Raw genomic sequence first — 27,063 nt, forward strand, 5'->3', positions numbered from 1 at the left:
GCCCTGGATCAGAACAAGGAGCATATTAGGAGTCCTGGCTCTGGAAGGTGAGGTCTGGGGCCAGTTGTTTCCCCAGTCCAGGTTTCTAAGTACCTGGGGCTCACTCCAGGCACCTAGGGGACCACCAAGCTGCAGTCAGAGCTTCTACAGAGTTGTGTGATACAGCAATCCCGGTTATAGCCTTCCTCTAACTCTTGTTCTATGTGCCGTGACATACAACTAAGCTGCTTCTGCCTTGGTTACCTGATTTCACTGTCTTTTCAGTGGGCCTGAAGCCAGGCCCTGGTCTTCTTGCCTGACACCTTGGAGAACTGCGGTTAGCATCTTCCAGAGGGCAGCCTGGGATCCTGCACTCAAGCCATAATTCTGCCACTTAGCCTGACTGTGAGTACCACCCTTGCCTGGAGTCTCACACTGCAGCCTCCCTCCTGCATGTGAGGCCACGTGGGTAAGGTTGCTGTCTTAGAAGTTCCCCCACCGTGCAGCCTGGGTCTATTGCATTCTAGATCCTCTGCTTACCTACAAGGTTGGTGAACCTTGTAATCCAGTCTACCTTAGCACATACATTTCTTCCAGACTAGAATACTTGTATCTTACTTGTCCAAAGACTCAACGCAGGGTTCTCAACTGAGACAAGAACTTGGGCAGGGTCCTAAGATGGAGACGCCATCACTCTTTTGGGGTTGTGCTTTTAATTCCAGAAGGTGTGACCTTCTACCTAACCAGGCCGGCCTGAAGACCCCTGGTTAACCCACACTCACCAGGAAAGAGCTGACTCCATCACTCATGGATTCAGCAGACCGGCCTGCACTCTCTCCACCACGCTGTGGGTACTCGTAGGTCTCACAGGAAGAAGCTGACAGAGGAAGGAGGATTCATAAGTACTCATGGTTGATTCATGTGTTGACACTTCCCCATACCCTCACCAGTGTGGTTCAAGGTCTTACTGATACTCCAGAAGATACTACTCTCAACCCCAAATGATAAGGAATTTCTTCGAACACATCACTCCTCAGTTCAAAAATTCCTCCTGGGCTTCTAGATGTAGCTCCAATGTTAGCATCTGCAGAGAGGCTGTCCTTGACTACTCTACCCTCATCTATGCACCTCTCCTTTGACTCCTATATCACTCACCTGTCCTGCTCACCCCAGCCATCACTTCTCTGAACACCACAGTAACAATACTTGTCCTGATTTATATGTGTTGGTTTTATTTTCCCAATGAGATGTAAGCTCTGAAGGGCAGGAACATGTTTTATGTATGTCTTTATCATCTCAGTTCCAAAGCACAGTATGACTGCTCAAATTGTCGATGGACTGAAAGACGGCAAAGAGGTCTAAACTAGGAGCTGGGACTCTAGGGTCTGAGTCTCATCTCTGGGACAATGACTCTGCAACTCTATTTAAGTCTCTTAACTGTCACTGGCCTCATGTGAGATGGAGACAAGGAGGTTTTGTCCCACCAACCTCTCTGCCTGGCTTAAACAACAGGATGGACAAGAAAAGGCTTTGCAAACCATAAAGCAAGATGCAAAATGAAAGGAATTAATATTGTTCTATTTTTTCATCATACAGAGGAGGTTACATGCAGAGTTGGAATACTCTCAGTGGAAAACAAGTAACAATAGAATTTAGGTATTTCAAATAAAAGTTTTGACTTCAACCAAAGAGATTCAAGTATGATTTAGAAAATATTAAGACCTCGTTTTGCTTTAACAGTCTGTTAGTCCACACAGGTTTCACTCCAGTTTGGACTGATCTTCTGAATTTATTTTTTAAATCTTTGATTTGATTTACAAATGAATAAAATACAATGATTTGGACTTCTAAACCCATAATATGTTATACTGTGGTTAATCAAGAATGTCCTATTCTCCATTAGAAGAACATTAACTTCTCCGGGGCTAGCTGTTATACAACTACTACTAACAGCCTCCAGTGCTGGAGGACCAACTGGTAAGGGATCTAGGTAGAAGACACCTATGTTTTTGAGTATCAGTGACCTAGGTGGTTCGTAAGTTCCCCTCGGCCATGGATGACCAAGGACCATCAAACTATTGAGAACCCCTGTGTTACCTCCTCCTCCCTCTGAGTCTCAGCTAGGACTTATACTGACCTCGGTGAAGTCGGCTGTTGTCCATTGCAGGGAGGGTGTTGCGTCTGGGGATGGTGGCAGCGACAGATCTGCTATTTTCACTGATTGGCGGTCTCTGCTGAGGACTGCCCCATCGAGGTGTTTCTGCCTGACTTGGCTTGGGGGGGCGGGGTGGGGGAGCTATGGCTGAGTCCCCAGGAGTGGCCACTGTCATGGCATTGTGGTTTTTGTCCAGAGTGAATGTCCTAGGGATCTGGTAGGCTGAGAGTGGGGTGGCCGGAACATCCATATTGTCTACCAGGAGGTCCCCAAACTCCCTGCACAGGGTGTTGCTGGGCGTCTTGAAGGTGTACACATCCTCATTATCTGTCTCGGAGCCTGTGAGGCTGCCCTTGGTGTGGCCATGGGAGGCCAGGCTGCGGGGGAGGTCGTAGGTACTGTCTCTGAATTCTGTATTGTGCCGGCTCGGCTTGGGAAGGCTATAGAAGCCATGGACTTGACCACTGACCCCGTTGACACAGTGTCCATTGCCCTGGGCAAGTTTTTGTACAGCTGTGTCACTCCTCATGAGAAAAGAGGCTCTGGTGCCCTGAGAGAAGCTGGCACTCCTAAAAGAGAAAGAAGGGAAAGGGCAGGAGGGTGAGACAATTACTAGCTGTGTGACCTTGAGGCAAAGCACTTTCTCTTTCTATACTTTGGTTTAGGCATCTGTAAAATGGTGACTAAAAGCATATTTTGAAGGTTGTTCAGACTCTAGTATATGAATGTTTAAACAATGTTAGACTTCATCTGTCCCCCATCTCCAAATGGCAGTTAATAGCAGGGGTTATAACCCCCACTCCCTGAACAAGTATCAATAAGCCAGATGGACTGCCTATTTGTTCACTGTTTTAAGTACCGCAGAATATGCACATTCGAACACAAATGTTGTGAGACAGTGGAAAGAACCTTTAAGTTGATGACAGGAAACAGCAAACAAGTCATTTTACCTTTCTGAGTCTATTCTGCCACTGTGAAACTAGCCCATGGGTATTGATGTTGTAAGTTGAAAAGAATTATTTGGGTCAGGTGCAGTGTGCAGTGGCTCATGCCTGTAATCCCTGCACTTTGGGAGGCTGAGGTGGGAGGTTCACTTGAGGCCAGGAGTTCAAGACCAGCCTGGGAACACAATAAGACTCCATTGCCACCAAAAAAAAAAAAAAAAAAAGAAGAAGAACTAGCTGGGCAGGGTGCTGCACACCTGTAGTCCTAGCTCCTGGTGGGGCTAAGGGAGGAGGATCGCTTGAACCCAGAAGTTCAAAGTTAGAGTGAGCTATGATCGCACCACTGCATTCCAGTCTAGTAAACAGAATGAGACCCTGTTTCAAAAAAACACACGCCCCAACACAAACAACAAACTATTCAAACGTAAGCTCTAGATTTATTTTCTACCATGATTTATGGTTGGTTAAGAGGCATTTTGAGGGGAAAGATCTCTTTCCAGAGACCTAGAAATCTATAGGAAGAATGGTTTCCTGTTTGGGAACCATATATAGAAAAAGTTTTGATTAGTACATTTTTAAATTTAGGTTTTGGGCAATAAGGCAAGCAGTAAAAAGAGAAGAGAAACAAGAGGGGAGACTTGTGTTAGGTTCCAGTACTGCTACTGATACGTGCTGTGTGTATCACCAAACCTCCTCTCTCAGGTGGGACCTAGTACGTCACAATGATTTCTAAGGGCCCATCTGGCCCCGATGCTCTACAAGACCTTCGTTTCACAAGAGTGGTTTTCAAACTAGATTCCAGGTTCTCTGTAGATGCTTTGGGAAATTGGAGAGTGAGGTTCTGAGCAAGCAGGGATTTAGGTCTGCTTCTTTAGCATGTGTATGATTCTTCATAGGATTTCACTTGGGGAAAAAAAGAATCAATCCTTTGTAGCAGGGATTCTAAACCTTTTGGAGGCTATAGGAGTTCTTAAGATTCTGGTCAAAAGCTCTTGGAGTGTCTCATCAGAAAAGGCAAATCTCATATACATATAAACTTGTTGGGGCTGTAATACATAGCCCTCTGAGGCCAATCCCTGGACCTTTTGCCTTATAGAAGCTCTCTCAGCTCCTGAGGAGTTTGTTATTTACAGATGTGGCCACCAGATGGTGTTAGAAAATAGGGGCCAGAGCTTAGAAAGAGGAAACAGGTGTGTAAGCCAGGCTTCCTCTCATGTAAACTGTACCCATGATGGCTAGGAATTCCAGGTCAGTCTCCAAACCTTCACTGATGCTCCTCCTTGGGCCTCTGCACTCCTCCTCCCTTTCTGTTCCATTCCAGACACATAATCAAGCCAACAGCCATGGGCTTGGATGATTGAACATCTAGGCTTTAGATAATGTAGTGCTTAGGGAAGAGGACGGGGGTGGCGGGGGGAGTGAATGGTAGACATAAGGTGTTAATGTTGTATGCATTTTTTTGGTGCCTTTCATTTTGCTTTTTTTGGAATTTCCAACTCTCTGTTGGATGCTCCCATCTGGATTTGTTCATTTTACATTTACTGATGTCCTAATTTCCATCTGGGCCAGGCAAAAGGGATACAGAGATGCCACCTGCCCAATGAGGGGTGGTCTGGGAATGTCACAGTAGTACAGGAGATGACATGGATGCAAATCATTACAGTCAAGTAGGGGTGAGTATGTAGCTGTTGACAGTTGGTATTAGCCCTTGCTGGGGGTGGTGGTACACAATGTCAGGGAAGCCTCCTTCAGAGATGTTATATCTTGAGTGAGTCTGGAAGGATGAGCCACAACTGGCCAGGCAGAAGGCAGGAGAAGGGAAATGGTGTTCTAGTTGAAGGCTCAAAGATGTAGAACACAACCTGGCAAGTTCTAGAAACTCGAAGCTGCTCAGGCTGCAGCAAGCACATTAGAAGGCAAGGCTGAGAGAAGACACTGGAGGCCAGGCCAGGACTAAAGGGAACGGGGAGCCTCTGAAGGATTTCAAGGTGGGGATGGGGTTGCAAGAGCATCACAGGTACCCTGCAATAACCTTCAACATACTCAAGAATGAACTCATCATTTTCCTCTGGAACTCTTCTCCTCCTGCCTCTCTTATTTTGGGAATGGCACCAGTTACTCAAGCCAGAAACCTGGGAGTCACCCACATTATGATTTCTGCCCAGGGCCTCTCTGATCCTTCCATCCTACTAATATTTACTTTCCTAACTTCCCAGTGTAAACATTTTCAACACCGCCTCAGTGCTTCAGGATTAAGCCCAAACTCCTAGGTTTATCCCAACTCATCTCACCAATCTTTTCTCTTTATTTCCCTTTTCCACTCTAGGATCCAAACCAAACTTTGCAGTGTTCCCTGTGTGCCCCAGTTAGTCAAGCATTGGGCTTTGCTGCATTGTTGGGCTGTGTCTGGAAGGCTTCTTACCTCAATCTGGCAAGTTCCTACTCCATTTATCCTTCAAACTCATCTCAGAAGACACATTTTTTAAGGCCATTCTTACATCCTCTACCTCTAAGCATTGCTTAACTTAATCACTTGCTTAACTTTGTTCTTGGAGCAGGTAGCAAGTGTTACCTATATTAGGCACCATTACTACTTATCTCTGCCAACAGACTGTGATTTCCTTGAGGAAAGAAACTGTGTCTTACTCATTTTTCTCTCCTTAGCACCTAGGTTAATGCTTGTTGCATTGTAAATAATGAATAAACGTTTGTTGTAAGTAAGCAAATGAATAAACAAACGTATGTTGCTGCTATCCCTTTTCCTGGGCTTGGCCCAAACCTTCTGATCAGCAGATCAAAGCCCTTCCTCTGTAGAACCCACTAGCTTACGTTCCAACTTCCCTCTACCCCGGCATCCTCCCGTCTCGCTCACATAACTACTCACTCATCCCTAAACAAGTCCTGTGTAGTCTAAACTTCAGCCCTGGTCTTGCATTACTCACCTCCCTGTGGAATGCTTCCTTGATACATCAACACCTTACACAAAGTCCACAAGAAGCCTTTTCACTCTACAAAGGTATTACAGGTCCCTAATTCTCCTTTTTATGGTAATCATTCCTTCCTCTGTGCTACCACAGCACTCTGTGCTTCCATCGCAACACTCACCTTATTCTGCCTTATGTCAGTTATTCAGGTCTGTGTCTCTCCACTTCTACCAGACCATGTGCTCCTAGAAGGCAGAGGGCCATATCCTGTACCCTGGCATAGTGCCAGGCATATGATAGATAATAGTGACACATGTTGAGGGAGACTGATTATCACCTCAGTAACCAAGTAAGAGGAGTTGAACAAGGGACTCTTGCCCAAAGTTACATACTCAGAGGGCAGGGAATTTGTTCTAGCAGCTAGGTCTCTGGGTGCCCCCACTGCGCAAACCATGCTACAATGTGGTCCCTTTGGGCAATAATCCAGATGGGGAATTCCAAATACTCAGCAGTCTTGTGGCCTTTAGTATTTTCATGTAAACCTTAACTGAGGCCTGTGTCACTGTGATGACCTGAGTTGCTTTTGTGGGATGGATAATCCACCTGGAAGTGGTGGATTTGGAGAGAGGCTTCTCTTCCAGGGCTGGGCTTACAGAAGCCTTATAAAATAGGCAAGATACTATGCCATACATATCACATGTGATCTCATTTTAAATCCTCCTAATAGTTCTGAGACACACCTCCTACTTTCACATTATCAGATGAGGAAAACAGTAAATGGCAGAGTTGGGGCAGGAAGATACTCAAACACAAGCACGTATGGGAGCTCCCCAGAATCAAAAAGAAGTTTGAGAGAAGATATTCCCTCAAGCCAGCAGTGCCAAGTGCCTTCCCTTTCCATTCCTGGCCAATGGCTCTTCCAGAGGCTATAGAGGCTATTGCCACCATACAGTCTCTCCCTTGGCGCGCATGCGTGCGTGCGTGCGTGCGCGTGTGTGTGTGTGTTTGACGGAGTCTCATTCTGTCTCCCAGGCTGGAGTGCAGTGATGCAATCTTGGCTCACTGCAACCTCCGCCTCCTGGGTTCAAAGCGATTCTCCTGCCTCAGCCCCCTGAGTAGCTGTGATTACAGTAGCGTACCACTGCACCTGGCTAATTTTTGTATTTTTAGTAGAGACGGGGTTTCATCATATCGGCCATGCTGGTCTCGAACTCCTGACCTCGTGGTCCGCCCGCCTCAGCCTCCCAAAGTGCTGGGATTACAGGCGTGAGCCACTGCGCCCGGCCTTCCCTTGGCTTTTAAAAATGGTTTTCTAGTTTTTCTAGCCACTTCATTTTGTACTTGTTCTTCCGCACATTTTCATATAATTTTATATACCATACTGTATGATGATTTTGCTTTTTTCTATCCCACTGGACTCCAAGAACCCTAATGATGAAGGACTCACTTTGATTTTCAATGAGTATGTTCCCATTTAAGGGTGACTTAATATAAAATGCTTGTAAGTAGATTAACCACCATTTAGAGTTCTGTAACTGTCACTGGCCATGTTTAAGAGGTCATTTGAACTATCCTCTTGCATTTGACCCATTCCAAATGGATCCTTCCTGTGAAAGTAGAAAACTCTGTGTCACAAATCTTTATGAGATGAGGCAATCTTTGTATCTCAAACCCTTCTGGCTGCAGTTCTGAGCCAATTTTGGCAGGACTCAGGTTACAGAGCAAAGCTGTATACGTGAAACTAAAAGTTGTATATTTTGCCTTTGGTCAATCAAAGCCTCTGGTGAATGAGTCAGGGAAGACTTGGAAAAGATTAATGATGGGTAAGCTCTCCATTGACATTTCTAATTTTACCATTTACCCACCATCTTTCTATAGACTACTGCTGCAGGGTCAGTGATTCTGGAATCTCACCAATGAAATTTCACTCCCAGTAACACTCACCAGAATTATGGCTTTTCAGGGCATGTGACTCACATCAATGTATCATCTGTTACAGGTTTAACAGCCTTCTTGAAATAAGAAGACAGACACTGGCTAGAATCTGGAATGAGGCCCCAAAGGCTGGAGGACAGAAATAAGTCCAGTGAAACCAACTTGTCTTCAAAGAGAAAAAAAAGTCTATTTGTCTTGACTCTGCCAGTTCAAAACTCTTTCCATTGGCAATAGATATTATTCTGAATAGTTACTTATTTTAGCTCAGTGGAAGACCTGCATTTTGAGAACTGAAGTTATTTTAGCAAGAATACATATTATCTAGTACTTGAAGGAAGACTAGTGGCTATTATTGCAGTAAAAGTGATGATAAATACATAACTCACAGTTTTATTTCTAAGGTGCTTAATTTACTGTATCTTTACAATCAGGTTCCCACATAAATGAAAGAAGAGATAGATAGAAGGCTGGTATTAGTAGCCTCAGTAATCCAATCAGACATAGTTCTGTCTAGTCTATGCTAGGCAGGATGAACGGGCTGATTCACTTTATACCCCCTACTCAAAAATAATCTTATAGGATTACTTTGGAGATCATATGAGGTACCTAATGTAAAAGTGCTTTGTAAACTTTAAAGCATCATTTCTTTCTTCCAGAGCACCTAGTATATAATGTGAATGTTAGAGGAAACACAGGATTAAAGTCTATTCATATACTTACCAATACTTGGCACTGTTAAGTTTTTTTTTTTGGTGACAAGGTCTGGCTCTATTGCCCAGGCTGGAATGCAGTGACGTGATCTCAGCTCACTGCAACCTCCGCCTCCTGGGATCAAGCCATCCTCCCACCTCAGTCTTCTGAGTAGCTGGGGCTACAGGCATGTACCACCAAGGCCTGGCTAATTGTTTTTGGTAGAGATGGGGTGTCGCCATGTTGCCCGGGCTGGTCTCAAACTTGTGAGCTGAAGCAATCCGCATGCCTTGGTCTCCCAAAGTGCTGGGATTACAGGCATGAGCCACTGCGTCTGGCCTGTTAGCCATTTTTATTTTAGCCCTTCCAGCAGAGGTAAAGCAGAATCTCACTGAGATTTTAATTTGCATTTCCCAGATCACTGATAATCTATTCATGTGGTTACTGGACATTCCTATATCTTTTTTTGTTGAAGAATCTATTCAAATTTTTTGCCCATTAAAAAAAAATTGGATTGCTCTCTTCTTCTTGAGTTGTAGAAGTTCTTTATATGGACCACAAACAAATCCTTTGTTAGATATGCGTGTTGAATATTTTCTCGCATTTTGTGATTTGTCTTTTTTTTTTGAGATGGAGTCTTGCTCACTCTGTCGCCCAAGCTAGAGTGCAGTGGTGCCATCTTGGCTCACTGCAACCTCCACCTCCTGGGTTCAAGTGATTCTCCGGCCTCAGCCTCTCCAGTAGCTGGCACTATAGATGAGCACATCCACACCTGTCTAATTTTTGTATTTTTAGCAGAGGTTTAGCATGGGACTTCACCATATTGGCCAGGCTGGTCTTGAACTCCTGGCCTCAAGTTATCTGCCTGCTGCCTCCCAAAGTGCTGAGATTACAGGCGTGGGCCACCAGGCCCAGCCCATTTTCTTTTCTTTTTTATTTATTTATTTATTTTATTTATTTTTTTTTGGCCTTTTATTATGTGCATATTTATTTATTTATTTTTTAAAATTGATCATTCTTGGGTGTTTCTCACAGAGGGGGATTTGGCAGGGTCATAGGACAATAGTGGAGGGAAGGTCAGCAGATAAGTGAACAAAGGTCTCTGGTTTTCCTAGGCAGAGGACCCTGCGGCCTTCTGCAGTGTTTGTGTCCCTGGGTACTTGAGATTAGGGAGTGGTGATAACTCTTAACGAGCATGCTGCCTTCAAGCATCTGTTCAACAAAGCACATCTTGCACCGCCCTTAATCCATTTAACCCTGAGTGGACACAGCACATGTTTCAGAGAGCACGGGGTTGGGGGTAAGGTCACAGATCAACAGGATCCCAAGGCAGAAGAATTTGTCTTAGTACAGAACAAAATGAAAAGTTTCCCATGTCTACTTCTTTCTACACAGACACGGCAACCATCCGATTTCCCAATCTTTTCCCCACCTTACCCCCCTTTCTATTCCACAAAACCGCCATTGTCATCATGGCCCGTTCTCAATGAGCTGTTGGGTACACCTCCCAGATGGGGTGGCGGCCGGGCAGAGGGGCTCCTCACTTCCCAGTAGGGGCAGCCGGGCAGAGGCGCCCCTCACCTCCCTCCCGGACGGGGCGGCTGGCCGGGCGGGGGGGCTGACCCCCCCACCTCCCTCCCGGACGGGGCGGCTGGCCTGGCGGGGGCTGACCCCCACCTCCCTCCGGGACGGGGTGGCTGCCGGGCAAAGACGCTCCTCACTTCCCAGATGGGGTGGTTGCCGGGCAGAGGGGCTCCTCACTTCTCAGATGGGGCAGCTGCCGGGCGGAGGGGCTCCTCACTTCTCAGATGGGGCGGTTGCCAGGCAGAGGGTCTCCTCACTTCTCAGACGGGGCAGCTGGGCAGAGGCGCTCCTCACATCCCAGACAGGGCGGTGGGGCAGAGGCGCTCCCCACATCTCAGACGATGGGCGGCCGGGCAGAGACGCTCCTCACTTCCTAGATGGGATGGCGGCCGGGCAGAGAGGCTCCTCACTTTCCAGACTGGGCAGCCAGGCAGAGGGGCTCCTCACGTCCCAGCCGATGGGCGGCCAGGCGGAGACGCTCCTCACTTCCCAGATGGGGTGGCGGCCGGGCAGAGGCTGCACTCTCGGCACTTTGGGAGGCCAAGGCAGGCAGCTGGGAGGTGGAGGTTGTAGCAAGCCGAGATCACGCCACTGCACTCCAGCCTGGGCACCATTGAGCACTGAGTGAACCAGACTCTGTCTGCAATCCCAGCAAATCGGGAGGCCAAGGCTGGCGGATCACTCACGGTTAGGAGCTGGAGACCAGCCCGGCCAACACAGCGAAACCCCGTCTCCACCAAAAAAGTACGAAAACCAGTCAGGCGTGGCGGCACGCGCCTGCAATTGCAGGCACTGGGCAGGCTGAGGCAGGAGAATCAGGCAGGGAGGTTGCAGTGAGCCGAGAAGGCTTGGCTTCAGCTTTGGCTCGGCATCAGAGGGAGACCGTGGAAAGAGAGGGAGAGGGAGACCATGGGGAGAGGGAGAGGGAGACCATGGGGAGAGGGAGAGGGAGACCATGGGGAGAGGGAGAGGGAGACCATGGGGAGGGGGAGAGGGAGAGGGAGAGGGAGACGGAGACCCATTTTCTTTTCTTAAAGAGGCCTCTTGAAGAACTAGTTTTAATTCTGATAAAGACTACTTCACCAAAAACTACAGTTTTTTCTCTTTTATGATTCTTGCTTTTTCTGTCCTATATAAAAATCTTTGCTTACCTCAAGATCATGGAGATGTTTTCTTCTAGAAGTTTCTTTTCTTTTCTTTTTATTTAAATACAGGGTCTTATTCTGTCGCCCAGGCTGGAGTGCAATGGAATGATGTTGGCTCACTGCAGTCTTGACCTCCCCCAGGCTCAAGTGATCCTCCCACCACAGCCTGTTGAGTAGCTGGGAATGCAAGCACATGTGACCATGCCTGGCTACTTTTTGTATTTTCTGTAGAGACTGGGTTTTGCCATGTTATCCAGGCTGGTTTTCAACTCCTGAGCTCAAGCAATCTGCCCTTCTTAGTCTTCCAAAGTGCTGGGATTACAGGCGTGAACTACTGCGCCCAGCCTAGAAGTTTCGTAGTATTAGATTTTACATTTATGTCTCTGATACATTTTAATTTTTGGGTGAGTGGTGTGATATGAAGGGTTGCTGTTCTTTTTTTATTATTCCTATATGAATGTCAAGCTGTTTCAGCATCATTTGCAGAACAGGTTTTTCCTTTCTCCATTGGCATCTATATATTTATATACTTTTAATAATTACATATATTTATATATTTAAAATATTTTTATTTATATATGCATTTAAAATATTTATATACATATATATATATTTATATATATTTCTCTCCTGGACTTGCTAATTCTTCTAGTCATCTATAGGTTTTTATCCTTTCACCAATACAACATTATCTTGATTACCATAGTTTGACAGGAATTCTTGAAATCAAGTAATATAAATCCTGACTTTATTGTTGTTCTTTTAAAAATTTCTTTGGTTGCTTGGCCAACATGGTGAAACCCCACCTCTACTAAAAATACAAAAATTAGCCAAGCATGGTGGCACGCGCCTGTAATCCCAGCTACTCAGGAGGCTGAGGCAGGAGAATTGCTTGAACCCAGGAGGCGGAGGTTGCAATGAGCTGAGATCATGCCACTGCATTCCAGCCCGGGAGACTGAGCGACAGGCCTTCTCCTCCCGGGCCTCCGGGAGGTGCTGCCATGAAGGTCTCTGACATGGCCTGGAGACATTTTCCCCATGGTCTTGGAGATTAACATTAGGCTCCTTGCTACTTATGCAAATTTCTGCAGCCAGTTTGATTTTCTCCCCAGAAAATGGGTTTTTCTTTTCTTTTTGAGACAGAGTCTCACTCTGTCGCCCAGGCTGGAGTGCAGTGGCACGATCTCGGCTCACTGCAAGCTCCGCCTCCCGGGTTCACGCCATTCTCCTGCCTCAGTCTCCCGGGTAGCTGGGACTAAAGGCGCCCGCCACCATGCTGGGCTAATTTTTTGTATTTTGAGTAGAGATGGGGTTTCACCGTGTTAGCCAGGATGGTCTCCATCTCCTGACCTTGAGATCCGCCCACCTCAGCCTCCCAAAGTGCTCGGATTACAGGCTTGAGCCACTGCGCCCGGCTGGGTGTTTCTTTTCTATGACATCATCAGGGGGCAAATTTTCCGAACATTTATGCTCTGCTTTCCCTTATAAAATTGAATGCCTTTAACGATACCCAAGTCACCTGTTGAATGCTTTGCTGCTTAGAAATTTCTTCCGCCAGATACCCTAAATCATCTCTCTCAAGTTCAAAGTTCCACAAATCTCTAGGGCAGGGGCAAAATGCCACCAGTCTCTGCTAAAACAACAAGAGTCACCTTTGCTCCAGTTCCCAACAAGTTCCTCATCTCCATCTGAGACCACCTTAGCCTGGACCTTATTGTCCATATCGCTATCAGGCTTTTGGTCACAGCCGTTCCACAAGTCTCTAGGAAGTTCCAGACTTTCCCACATTTTCCTGTCTTCTTCTGAGCCCTCCAAACTGTTCCAACCTCTGCCTGTTATCCAGGTCCAAAGTCGCTTCCACATTTTTGGTATCTTTTCAGCAACGCCCCACTCTACTGGTACCAATTTACTGTATTAGTCCATTTTCATGCTGCTGATAAAGACATACCCGAGACTGGGATTTTTATTTGGATTGTGTTGAATCTACAGAACAATTTGAGAAAAATTGCCATCTAAATAACAATAGGTCTTCTAGTTCATAACTACTGTACATCACTCTCCATATTTAGGTCTTTAATTTCTACCAGCAACATTTGATAGTTTTCAGTGAAGAGGTCTTGCATGTTTGTTGTTAAATTTATTCCCAAGTATTCCACGTTTTCTGGTACCATTCGATATATAATTAAAATTTTTTCATTTTCCAATTGTTCACTGCATACTGTAAAACTTATTTTTCGCATAAAAACCTTTTTATCTTGTGACCTTGCTAAACTCACTTAAAAATTTTTTTTTTGTTGTTAAAATACACAGGGTTTCGCCATGTTGCTCAGGCTGGTCTTGAACTCTTGAGCTCCAGGTATCCATCTGCCTCAGCATCCTAAAGTGTTGGGATTACAGGCATGAACCACCACACCAGGACTCTTATTTCTTTTTCTTCCTCCATGGAACTGACTAGAATCTCCAGTACAATGTTAAATAGAAGTGGTAAGAACAGGTACTTTCTCCTTGTTTTCAATCTTAGGGCATTATGTTCAATATTTCTCCATTAGGTATGATCTTAGCTATAGGGTTCCTTAGAAGTCCTTTATCAGTTTAAAGAAGTTCTCCTCGATTCATAGTTCGCTAAGAAATACTTTTTTTTCAATGAAGTACTGAGTTGTCAAATGCTTCCTCTGCATCTATTGAGGTTATGATTATTTTTCTCCTTCATTCTCTTAATGTAATGAATTACTTTGATTTTTTTTTTTGAAGTCAAACCAACCTTACACTCCTGGGATAAACACTACTTTGTCATGATGTCTTACCCCTAATGTATACACACATGCATATTCCCTAAAATATATATATTGTCCCAAACAGACACATATAGATATACACACATACGTGTTTAGTTGGATTCGACTGCTAATCCTTTGTTTTTAAAGAGGATTTCTGTTTATTATTCATGGGGGATATTCTCTGTAATTTTATTTCCTGTCATCTTTGCCAGATTTTGATAGTAGGGTTATGCTGGTCTCATAAAATGAGCTGTGAAAGAATCCCCTCCTCCTATGTTTTCTGAAAGACTGTGGGTAAGATTGGTGTTATCTTTGAATGCTTGGTAGAATTTACCAGTAAAACCATCTGGGCATAGTTTTCTAGGTATTTGTCCAAGAGAAATAAAAACAAATGTTTCTACAAAGATTTGCTCATTACTGTTTAAGTACAAATGGGTCTTAATGTGTAACAGCCAAAACTGGAAACAATCTAAATGCTTATCATCATGTGAATGGAAAAGTGAATTGTGATATAAAGATACACTGTACTACTGAGGAATAAAAAGGAACAAACTAATGACACATGGAAAAACACGGATGAATCCCAAAAGCATTATGCAGAGTGAAAGAAGTCAGGAAAACTAGTACTTACAATATGATTCCATCTATGTAAAATTATGGAAAATGCAAATCAATCTGTAGTGGCAGAAAGGCTGTTACTGGTTCTCTAGGAATGAGGTAAGGGAAGGATGGATTACAAGGGGGCATGAGGAAATGTTATATAAATGCCACTGACTGTACTTCAATTTCTTCCTAAAAACTTGTGGGGAAAAAAAAGGGTGGGGAAATGTAGAAATGAAAAATCAGTTTAAAAAATCATCTTAACTGAGCAGAGAGAAAAGGATTGGAAAAAAAAGATAACGTAAGTGATTGTTGGGTCAGTATCAAGTGGTCTAGTGTATGAGTAACTGAAGTCTCAGAAGGAATGCCCATCAGTGATAGACTGGATCAAGAAAATGTGGTACATATATACCATGGAATACTATGCAGCCATAAAAAGGAACGAGATCATGTCCTTTGCAGGGACATGGATGGAGCTGGAAGCTGTTATCCTCAGCAAACTAACGCAGGAACAGAAAACTAAGCACTACATGTTCTCACTTATAAGTGGGAGCTGAACAATGAGAACACATGGACACCTGGGGGTGGGTGTATAATACACATTGTGACCTGTTAGGTGGGCAGAGGGAGGGAGAACATCGGGAAGAATAGCTAATGCATGTTGGGCTTAATATCTAGGTGATGGGTTGATCTGTGCAGTAAACTACCATGGCACATGTTTACCTATGTAACAAACCTGCACATCCTGCACATGCACCCTGCAACTTAAAATAAAAGTTGAGGGAAGAAACAACAACAAAAAAAAGAAAATGTGGCAGAAAAAGATTTGAAGAGGCCAGGTGTGGTGGCTCATTCCAGCACTTTGGGAGGCTAATGTGGGAGGATTGCTCGAGACAACATAGCGAGACCATATCTCTACAAAAAATGAACCAAGTATGGTGGCATATGCCTGTAGTCTCAGCTACTTGGGAGGCTGAGGGCAGGAGGATCTTGAGCCCAGGAGTTTGAGGCTGCAGTGAGCTATGTACTCTAGCCTAGGTGCCAGACTGAGACCCTGTCTCTTAAAAAAAAAAAGTCGAAGAAATATTGGTAGAAAGTTTGCTAAACTAGATTAAAAAAAAAAAAGCAACACATAGAACTGGAAAACTAAGTCAACCCACAAGAACAAAGTTTTTGGACCTTTACCTTAAAACAGATACAAAAACTAACTCAAAATGGATCACAGACCTAAATGTAAGAGCTACAACTATAAACCTCTTAGAAGAAAACATAGAAGAAAAGCTTCATAACATTGGATTTGACAGTGATTTCCTGAATATGACACCAAAAGCACAGGCAACAAAAGTAAAAATGCATAAATTGAACATCAGAATTAAAATATCTGTGTTTCAAAGAACGTATCAGCAGAGTAAAAAACCAATCTATGGGAGAAACATTTGCAAGTCATGTATCTGCTAAGGGTTTAATATAGGTAAACTCCAACAGCTCAACAACAACAAAAATCAAACAACCTGACTGAAAAATGGACAAAAGACTTGAAATAGATATTTCTCCAAAGAAGATATACAAATGGCCAACGCACGCATGAAAAGTTGCTCAACACCACTAATCATTAGGGAAATACAAATCAAAAGCACAATGAGATACCACATTGCACCCATTTCTATTAACAAAAAAAAAAAGGAAGTAATGCTAGCAAAATGGCCAAGAAGAAACCCCTACTGCTTGTCCCCCTCACAAAGACAGGCAGAACAATGAATAAACAACTACATTTTAAATTTAAATTTAACTTAATTTTATGTATTTTTTTGAGATAGAGTCTTGCTCTGTTGCCCAGGCTGGAGTGCAATGGCGCGATCTAAGTTCACTGCAACCTCCACCTCCTGGGTTCAAGCGATTCTCCTGCTTCAGCCTCCTGAGTAGCTGGGATTACAGGCGCATGCCACCACACCCTGCTAATTTTTGTATTTTTAGTAGAGACAGGGTTTTACCATGTTGGTCAGGCTGGTCTTGAACTCCTGACCTCGTGATCCACCTGCCTCGGCCTCCCAGATTACTGGGATTACAAGCGTGAGCCACCACACCTGGCCTCCTGAACAATTACATTTTAGCAAAAATAACGGAGGGAGAGTCCCAGAATGCATGAGAGGAGTAATAGAAACTCGATGAACACACAAACTTGGGATGGTCACACAGAGAACAGAAGGAAACACACTAGGCCTTCACCACTCCATGCAAGATCAGTTTGGAACAAGGACGAAGTTCTTTTGGTGAGAAGGTAGGCAAGAGGATCATGGCAACTGCCATCAACACCTTGGACATCTCAGGCCTCACCACTGGAGTCCCCTGAAGTCCTCATAGGCACTAAACCCAGTGAAGGAAGTTGCCTAGGGTCCACATAGCTGTGTTCCGTGTGGCTACTGTGCTATGCCATCTTGGAATTGGAACTATGGCTGGAGTGTGTCTTGCTCCAGAGGTGAGTAGCCATGGCTCCCTTTCATTCCTGAGGCTAAGCTGTGGCTGAGCCATTGCTAGCCCAGTGGCCCAACATTCCAAAGCTGAGCTGTGAGCAGCTGTTACACCCTTCCCAGGGGAGTCAAGCAGAAGTAAAGCTAATCCACCTGCCCCTCTCCCCACTCCCCTGGGCCAGAGCTGAAGCAGTATGCTCTCTTCTAGGAAAAGAGTATCTTGGCTGCTCAGAACAGTCATGCCTCCACAGTGCCTAAGCTGAAGCCAGTGGCTGCATCCTAGGAAACGGTGCACTGACTCCCCAGAATGAGGTACCCCAGTAGCTAAAATAATATGGTTCCCTGCATTCCAGGGAAAGGATGCCTGGGCTACTCAGAACAGTCACACCCTCCTGGGCCTGAGCTGAAGTAGCACACTGTCCCCTGGGGAATGGGTGCCCTAGCTGAGCTGAGAGGGGGTGCATTCCAAGGCTGAGCTGATACAGGACCCTGTGTTTCAGGGAAAAAGAGCAGTGTCTGAGCTGAGACACTCTGCCCTACAGGCCAAACAACTCTAGTGCCTTGCTTTCCTGGAGCTGCACTAGCCCCCTAGAGTCTGAGCTGTTGAGATACGCCTCTCCCTGGGGAGTAGAGTCATTGCTCTGCTGTTCCCTGCCCCTCTGTAGCCCCAAACACAGCTGTACTCTGCCATTCCTGGGTATTTGCTAAGCCTAAAGAGGGACCATGTAGAGTCACTGCTACATGGTGTATCAACCCCTGGGACCCAAGTTGCCATTGAGCCTTATTGACTCAGGTTCCCAAATTCTAGTTGTATCCTCCTCCCTGAAACCAAACCTCCAGAACATCCCATCTTGCCCAGGGTGAGGCCAGTGCTGTGCTCTGCCTACCAGGGGTAGAATCACAGCTGGCCCCTGACCTGAGCTGCTAGAGGGTTCAACAGAGTCATATCATAGATCCTGGCCCAGAGGGCAGTCCACATCCAACCATGCTACGGAGAGTGAACCTGCACCCCAAGACCCAGCTGCCACAATAGGTTCATGAGACTCTGAGCTTAGAAACCCAATGCCACATAAGCTCCAAGCACCAGTACCTAGAACCCAGCACTGCTGCAGCTACTTGTAGGCCATGCCAGACCTGACACTAAGAGGGATCTCCCTGACTAAGTCTCCTCATTTGGGGAAAATGAGAAGAGAAAGACCCAAAAAGCCCTTTACTCTAAGGATATTAACAACCTATGCTACCACCGCTGCTGCACAAACTTCTATAGTCTAGGCCACTGAGGCACTCCCAGTTATTGTTGATGTTGAACATAGGCAAAGAAGCTGCATGGAGACTATACCATTGCACCTAAGTGGAAACACAGTCATCACATCCTTCTCAACTGGAACACTAAAACCCAACTGCAGGTGAAAGTCTTTCTCTAAGAAATCCACTCCAGAAAGTCTGGAAGAGGTGATCTTTCCACCAGAAGCATGGACACTTAACATGAGGACACAAGAAACACAAAAAAAGGAAGGAAATGTAACACCAAAAAAGCACCAAAGGAACTGTTGCTAGTAACTAGACCCCAGTGAAAAGGAGATCAACAAATTACAGAAAGAGAATTCAAAATAATGACCTTAAGAAAACTCAATGAGGTACAAGAAAACACACACAATTCAAAGAAATTAGGAAAAAGAATTCACAATATGAACAAAAAAATTCAACAAAGAGAAAGAAAAAAAAAACCAGAAATCTTGCAGCTGAAGAATTCAATGAATGAAATAAAAAACACAACAGAGAGCTTCAACAGCAAACTTGATCAATTAGAAGAAAGAATATCTGAACTTGAAGAAAGGTAGTTTGAAATTACCCAGCCAGAAGGAAAGGGGGAATACAAATGAAAAGAGTGAAGAAAACCTGCAAGACTTATGGAACACCATTAAGATCTACAGGGAGAGATAGACTCTAATATAATCATAGTTGGAGACTTCAACACCTCACTCTCAGCATGGACAGGTCACCTAGACAGAAAATCAACAGGGAAATAATTAGATTTAAACTGCACTTTAGATCAAATGGACCTAACAACATTTCATCCAAGAGCTGCAGGGTATAATTCTTCTCATTAGCACATGTGACATTCTATAGGACAGACCTCATGCTAGGCCAAGAGATTTTAAAATAATTGATATCACATCAAGCATCTTTTCTAACCACAATGGAATAAAACTAGAAATCAGTAACAAGAGGAAATTTCAAAATTGTACAAATACATGGAAAATTAAACAACATGCTCTTGAATGATTTAATGGGTCAATGAAAAAATTAAGAATGAAATTTAGAGCTGGGTGTGGCGGCTCATGCCTGTAATCCCAGCACTTTGGGAGGCCAAGGTGGGCGGATCACGAGGTCAGGAGATCGAGACCAACCTGGCTAACACGGTGAAACCCCATCTCTACTAAAAATACAAAAAATTAGCTGGGTGTGGTGGCGGGCACCTGTAGTCCCAGCTACACAGGAGGTTGAGGCAGGAGAATGGTGTGAACCTGGGAGGCAGAGCTTGCAGTGAGCCGAGATCATGCCACTGCACTCCAGCCTGGGCGACAGAGCGAGACTCCGTCTCAAAAAAAAAAAAAAAAAAAGAATGAAATTTAGAAATGTCTGGAAACAAATGAAAATAGAAACACAACATACCAAAGCCTATGGAATACAGCAAAAGCAGTATTAATAGAGAAGTTTATGGCAATAAATGCTAATACCAAAAAAGTAGAAAATTTTCAAATAAACATCCTAATGATGCATCTCAAGGAAGCAGAAAAACAAGAACCAAACCCAAAATTAGTAAAAGGGGAAAAAAAAGATCAGAGCAGAAATAAAATTGAGACAAAATAAAACTGATCAACAAAATGAAGTTAATTTTTTCAAAGAATAAACAAAATCAAACCAGTAGCAAGACTGACCAAGAAAAAACGGGAAAAGATCCAAATAAATACAAAATGAGTCTGGGTGCGGTGGCTCATGCCTGTAATCCCAGCACTTTGGGAGGCTGAGGCGGACAGATCACTTGAGATCAGGAGTTCGAGACCAGCCTGGCCAACATGGTGAAACTCCGTCTCTACTAAAAATACAAATATTAGTGGGCATGGTGGCACACGCCTGTAATCCCAGCTACTCGGGTGGCTAAGGCATGAAAATCGCTGGAACCTGGGAGGCGGAGGTTGCAGTAAGCTGAGATCACACCACCGTACTCTCCAGTGTGGGCGACAGAGTGAGACTCTAAAAAAAAAAAAGAAAAAAAAAAAGGCTGGGCATGGTGGCTCATGCCTGTAATCTCAGCACTTTGGGAGGCAGAGGCAAGTGGACTGCTTGAGGTCAGGAGTTAGAGACCAACCTGGCCAACATGGCAAAACTTTGTCTCTACTAAAAATAGAAAAATTAGCCAGGAGTGGTGGTGGGCACCTGTAGTCCCAGCTACCCGGGAGGCTGAGGCATGAGAATCACTTGAACCCAGGAGGTGGAGGTTGCAGTGAGCCAAAATCGCGCAGCTGCACACCAGCCTGGGTGACACAGCGAGACTCCGTCTCAAAATAGATAAAGGAATAAAATAAAAAAGAAAAAGGAGACATTGTAACTGATAGCACAGAAATGCAAAGGATCATTAAAGATGATTATGGGCCAGGTGCAGTGGCTCATGCCTGTAATCCCAGCACTTTGGGAGGCCGAGGCAGGCAGATCACGAGGTCAGGGGATCGAGACCATCCTGGCTCACATGGTGAAACCCTGTCTCTACTAAAAATACAAAAAAAAAATTAGCTGGGCACAGTGGCACGTGCCTGTAGTCCCAGCTACTTGGGAGGCTGAGGCAGGAGAATCACTTGAACCCGGGAGGCGGAGGTTGTAGTGAGCTGAGATCGCGCCGCTGCACTCCAGCCTGGAGGACAGAGCAAGACTCCGTCTCAGAAAAAGAAAAAAGAAAAAAGATGATTATGAACTATACACCAACAAATTAGAAATCCTAACAGAAATGGATAAATTCCTGGACAAACACAACTTACCAAGATTGAACCCAAAAGAAACAGAAAATCTGAACAGACTAATTATGAGTAATGAGATGGAATTTGCAAAAAAAGTCTCCCATCAAAAGCAAAAACAAAAAAGGGCCCAGCTAAGACCTCAGAAGCACCATCAAAAACAAAAAAATAGACAAATGGCTGGGTGTGGTGGCTCACATCTGTAATCCCAGCACTTTAGGAGGCCAAGATGGGCAGATTCCTTGAGGTCAGGAGTTCAAGACCAGCCTGGCTAATGTGGTAAAATCCTGTCTCTATTAAAAATACAAAAATTGGCCAGGCATGGTGGTACATGACTGTGGTTCCAGCTGCTCAAAAGGCTAAGCCAGGAGAATCACTTGACCCTGGGAGGCAGAAGTTGCAGTGAGCCGAGATTGCACCATTGCACTCCAGCCTGTACAACAGAGGGAGATTCTGTCTCAAAAGAAAGAAAAAAAAAAGACAAATGGGACTATATTAAACTAAAAATCTTCTGCACAGCAAAGGGAAACAATCAACAGAGTAAAGAGACAACCTACTGAATGGGAGAAAGCCATTCTGCAAGCTATTCATCTGATGGAAGGTTGATATCCAGCATATACAAGGAACTCAAACAACTCAACAGCAAAAAAAACAAATAATGCAGTTGAGGCAAATTAGCTGAAAATAGTTATCTTTCAAACGAAGACAGAAAAACAGCCAACATGCATATTAAAAAAAAAAAAAAGCTTGCCGTCTCACTAATCAGCAGGGAAATGCAAATCAAAACCACAATGAGATATTATCTCACCCCAGTTGGGATGGCTATTTTCCAGAAGAAAAATAACAGATGCCAGTGAGGATGTGGAGAAAAGGGAACTCTTACACACTGTTGCTGGGAATGTAAATTAGTACAGTCGTTATGGAAAACAGTATGAAAGTTCCTCAAAAAACTAACAATAGAACTACCTTATGATCCAGCAATCCCATTACTGGGTATATATCTGAAGGAAAGGAAATCAGTATGTTAAAGAGCTATTTGCACCCCTATGTTTATTGCATCACTAGTCACGACAGCCAAGATAATGGAATCAACCTAAGTGGTCATCAACAGATAAATGGATAAAGAAAATGTAGTATGAGTCCATGTATATGAGGCATCTAGAGAAGTCAGACTCACAGAGACAGAAAGTAGAATGGTGGTTTTTCAGGGCCTGAGGGAAGGGGAAATGGGGAGTTGTTGAAAGGTTAGAATTTCAGTTTGGTAAGATGAAAAGATTTCTGGAGATTGATTATATAACAATATGAATGTACTTTACTGAACTGTGCACTTAAAAATGGTTAAGATGATATATTTATACTATATATTTACTACAATTTTTGAAAAGAAAAAATCATTCAGAGGAAGGAAAATACATATAGAATAATAAAAATTAAAATAACTGCTGATCTCTCATCAGAAACAATGAAGGTCAGAAGACTAGAATGGTATCCTTTAAATGCTGAAAGAAAACAGAACTGTCATTCTGGAATTCTATACCTAGCAAAATCTCTCTCAAAACTGAAGGTGAAATTAAGAAATTTCCAGATAAATGAAAGCTGGGAAAATTTCTCACCAGGCCACTCACATGGCAAGAAATGGCGAAGGGAGTTCTTCATACTAAAGAGTAAGAAAACCAGGTGAAAACCTCACTAGACATTGTTTGAGTTTTGCTTTTAACACTTATACATATTTTAAAGAAGTTAAAAGGGAAAAATAATCTTTCACAGTTATGCAGGGATTTACTATTTCTGTTCCTCTTCCTTCATTCCTGAAAATTCAAGTTTCCTTCTAGTACCATCTTGCTTCACCTGAGGAAATTTCTTATCAGTTTTTAAAAGCAGATCTCTTGGAAATGCTCTTATTTTTCCTTTATCTGAGAACGTCTTAATTTTGTTTACATTCCCAAAGGATACTTTTGCAGAATATAAACTCCTTGGTTGGCAGAGGGTTTTTTTCTTCTCTTTTTTTCTTTTTTTTTTTTTGAGACAGAGTTTTGCTCTTCTCGCCCAGGCTGGAGTGCAATGGCGCAACCTCCGCCTCCAGGGTTCAAGCGATTCTCCTGCCTCAGCCTCCCAAGTAGCTGGGATTACAGGCGCCCACCACCATGCCTGGCTAATTTTTTTGTATTTTTAGTAGAGACGGGGTTTCACCATGTTGGCCAGGCTGGTCTCAAACTCCTGACCTCAGATGACTCACCTGCCTCGGGCTCCCAAAGTGCTGGGATTACAGGTGTGAGCCACAGTGTCCGGCGGCAGAGGGTTTTTTCTTTCCATTAGTTTCAAGTGTGTTTTCCTTTATTACATGGAATGTTGTTTTCACAGGAGCTTTGAAATCTGTGTCTTATAATTCCAACATCTGGGTTATTTTGAGGTTTGTACCTGTGACTTCCATTGAGAATGGGTTATATTTTTCTGGTTTTCAATATGCTGAGACATTTTGGATTACAGATCCTGAATGCTGTGAACATGATGTTGTGTAGATGCTGGGGTCTGTTATAATCCCATGGAGAAGTGCTATTTTTTTGTTTGTTTGTTTTGAGACAGGGTCTCACTCAGTTGCCCAGGCTGGAGTGCAGTGGCGTGATCTTGGCCCACTGCAACCTCCACCTCCTGGCTTCAAGCGATTCTCCTGCCTCAGCCACCTGAGTAGCTGGGATTACAGGGGCCCACTACCAAGCCCAGCTAATTTTTCTATTTTTAGTAGAGATGGGGTTTCACCATGTTGGCCAGTCTGATCTTGAACTCCTGACCTCAGGTGATCTGCCCACCTCAGCCTCCCAAAGTGCTAGAATTATAGACGTGAGCCACTGCGCCCGGCCGAGAAGTGATATTTTTATAGGAAATCAACCTGGTTAGGCTCAGACTGCAAGTTCTGTCTCTCCTCCTGTGTATGGTAGTTCAAATCTTCTTTCAGTTCACATAGGCTTTGTTGCACTCGATTAGGTCTGTCCCACACATGTGTAGCCCAAGGTGATCCTAAGACTCACATAGTTTCATTCCCAGAGTTAGAAGATCCCTTCTCCAGCTCTCTTCATTCTGGAATAGTAGCTCCTTCCAGCCCCAGTGGGGCTCCTCTTCTGGTTCTCCTACTCGGAAAGATGGGGTTTTTTATGACATTTTAGCCATTTGCACTGTGCTACTTTGTGATGGGGCCCAACCTGGAGGCAAATCCATGAAAGACAAAAAGTTCATCTCTGTGTAGTCACTTCTACAAGTTCTTCTCCTCTTTACAATCTATCTCCTTTTATTTATTTTTCAGAGTCTTTGGGTACTGCACTTTGGATTTTGTCCAGAGTTTTTAGTTGTAATCAGTGGGAAGGAAAGCCTGTGGTAGCTTCCGCCACCATAGTGGAACTGGAACTACCCAATTATTTTTCAGTTTCTATATCCATCCTAAAATCCACCATCTCTTCACCTATTATATCCTTTACCCACAATAGATTAAAAAATTAACATAATTATTTTAAAGTCTTGTAGGCTGGGTCCAAAATATGGGTTTATTTTCATCTCTTTCTAGGTACTGAGTTCTCTCAACTATGGGTTAATGTATACGGTTTCTTCATATGTCTGGCATTTTCTCATTGTATACTGAATATTCTCGATGATATATTATTGGAACATCATAGGAAAAGCCATGTAAACTGAATTTCACTTCTTTCAAGACTCAGATCTCTTGCAGTTTCTGCCTTTTTTATTGCTCTTCAGGGCCTTAAAAAAGTTATTTTTTAATATTTTGTCCAGAGTTTATAATTATTACAGTAGGTTTAGCATGATGCAAGCAACTCCACTACTATAAGAAAATATATCGTCTTTCTGGATTTAAGAAAGCTTCCTTCCTACCCTCCAACTTCCTTTGGAATTCTGCAAACATTATTTGAACTTATTTTCTCCATAAGTCTCCCTGAGATCCTGCTCATTACCCTCTCATTCCCTCATCCACACAAATGAAAACCATGACAGAGAAGAACATGGCTTGGACAAAGGCCTACAACAATGTGACTTCCTCAGCTGCGTAAAGTTCTATCTCTTCTACTAGCTTATCCCTCTACAACATGGATTTGTTCAAATTATTATGCACCTACTGTGAGCTCCATCTTCAAATAATAGTAATGTATTAATATAAAAATCCATTCTACAAGGCAGAAAGTTCCAAATGTTGTGAGAGAGAGAGAGAGAGAGAATAAAAAACTGCTGTGGCAATTCAGAGAAAAAGTGAATTCCAGGTAGGAAGATTAATAGGGATTTCACAGAGGAGGTAGGGGTGCAGAGAGTGGGCCCTAAAGGCTAATTCAAGCAGAGATGTTTCTACGTTTGTTCTCTGATGCGTCAGCAGGATCACTGGAGTGGTGGTGGCGGCAATTGTGACTACTATATATAAAGCCTTCTACTTAAAGTGTGAGCTGTAGACAAGCTGCGCTGGTATCATCTGGAGTTTATTAGAAAGGACCCCAGGACCTAGGCCAGGCTTACTGAGTCAGAGTGAGCATTTCAGTAAGATCTTCAGGTATTTCATATGCATGTTAAAGTCTGCAAGGCACTACAGCTAAGTACTTTGCCTTTCACTACAACTATGATTTTAAGACCTCACCTTATCTGCTCCCAGGCAGTTGTATATGTAGTAGAAGAGGATGGGGCATAAGAAGAACAGGTAAAATGTATTTACTCTCTACTACTATTTTATGTATGTTTTTTCATTTTACACTCATTAGTAAGCCTTTGAATTAGTTATTCCCATTCTGAAGATAAGAATATTGAAGGTTAATTAGGTTAAATAATTGGCCCAAGATCACAAAGAAAGTAAAAGAACCTGAATTTGAACCCATATCCGACTGACTCCAAAGCCTGAACATGCTTTTCATTATACCACACTGCCTATCTCTGGTTAGTGATTCGGGAGAATCAGGTACTATTTACAGTTAACACCACTAACTAGTTCAGTGACCTTGGCTAACTCACTCTATCTTTTTAGGACTCAGCTCTTCATGTATAAGTTGATGGAAGTTGAACTAGTGAAAGTTCACAAACAAATCCATCATGTTCTTCATGAAAATGGGTATCTGAGGCAGCCTTAAGATTAAGTGTTGGAGCCTCTTCTGTGTGACAGCAGATGACTCAGAAAAACAAAAGTAGGGTAGCATAGTGAAAACAGCACAGGACCAGAAACAAGAAGACCTGGGTTCTAGCCCAACCTCTGCTATTTATTAGTCATGATTCTCAGTTTCTTCATCTTTAAAATGGAGATAAATTTTGTATACTGGCTATTTCTCAGTGTGTTGATTGGTTCAAATGAGATTATGTATGAAAATATTCTCAAGGACAAAATCAAGTAATACATTAGTACAGCCATTTTTCTATTTGCCTTAATTGTCATAACATGAATTAGATCTTGTAAGTTAATTAAAATGTGATTTGTAATCTGCTGGCTATGGTAGCAACTGGGAATTAGCTCTGGCAAAGCCTATCAGCTCTGCACTTTTGCTTAGCCTAACAATGGGAATAAAACATAATAAATACATTCACAGGTTCTGCACCTGTGAAAGAGCTGATGATGTTAGAAAAATAAAAGACCATTATCCTAGAGCAGGGAGTCCTTGCTCTAGAACTTTGTTATGATGGAAATTTTCTGTATCTGTGCTGTCTGGTACAGTAGCCCCTAGACATATGTGTCTACTGAGGACTTGAAATGTGGCTAGTACAACTAAGGAACTGAATTTTACATTTTATTTCATTTTAATTTAAATTTATGTAGACATATGCAGGTAGTAGCTACTATACAGAACAGTGCAGTTCTAGAGCAAAAGCAAGGTATG

The 27,063-nt window shown here is 43.5% G+C and overlaps 2 protein-coding genes across 6 annotated transcripts in view; one reads left to right on the top strand and one right to left on the bottom strand.

The window, feature by feature from the left end:
• Positions 1–9,145, top strand: part of USP35 (ubiquitin specific peptidase 35) — a 46,946-nt gene extending 37,801 nt beyond the window's left edge. The window contains exons 12-13 of one of the 3 annotated variants that reach the window (XR_008670018.2): positions 265–384; positions 702–1,838. The gene's annotated coding sequence lies outside the window, so the exon portion shown is untranslated. Of the gene's footprint in view, positions 1–264; positions 1,839–8,001 lie in introns of those variants that run through there. The other 2 variants (XM_055356883.2, XM_055356885.2) reach the window with 2 other exon arrangements.
• The window catches only part of GAB2 (GRB2 associated binding protein 2), a 206,701-nt gene that overhangs the window by 11,684 nt on the left and 167,954 nt on the right, over positions 1–27,063 (bottom strand). For all 3 annotated transcript variants that reach the window (XM_031015906.3, XM_055356888.2, XM_019036854.4), the window contains 2 exons: positions 2,117–2,703; positions 762–856 (listed from right to left, as the gene is read on the bottom strand). In XM_031015906.3, coding sequence (XP_030871766.2) covers positions 762–856; positions 2,117–2,703 — 682 coding nt within the window. The remainder of the gene's footprint in view (positions 1–761; positions 857–2,116; positions 2,704–27,063) is intronic.

The sequence above is a fragment of the Gorilla gorilla genome, chromosome 9 (genome assembly GCF_029281585.2).
Source record: "Gorilla gorilla gorilla isolate KB3781 chromosome 9, NHGRI_mGorGor1-v2.1_pri, whole genome shotgun sequence".
Taxonomy (NCBI): Eukaryota; Metazoa; Chordata; class Mammalia; order Primates; family Hominidae; genus Gorilla; species Gorilla gorilla.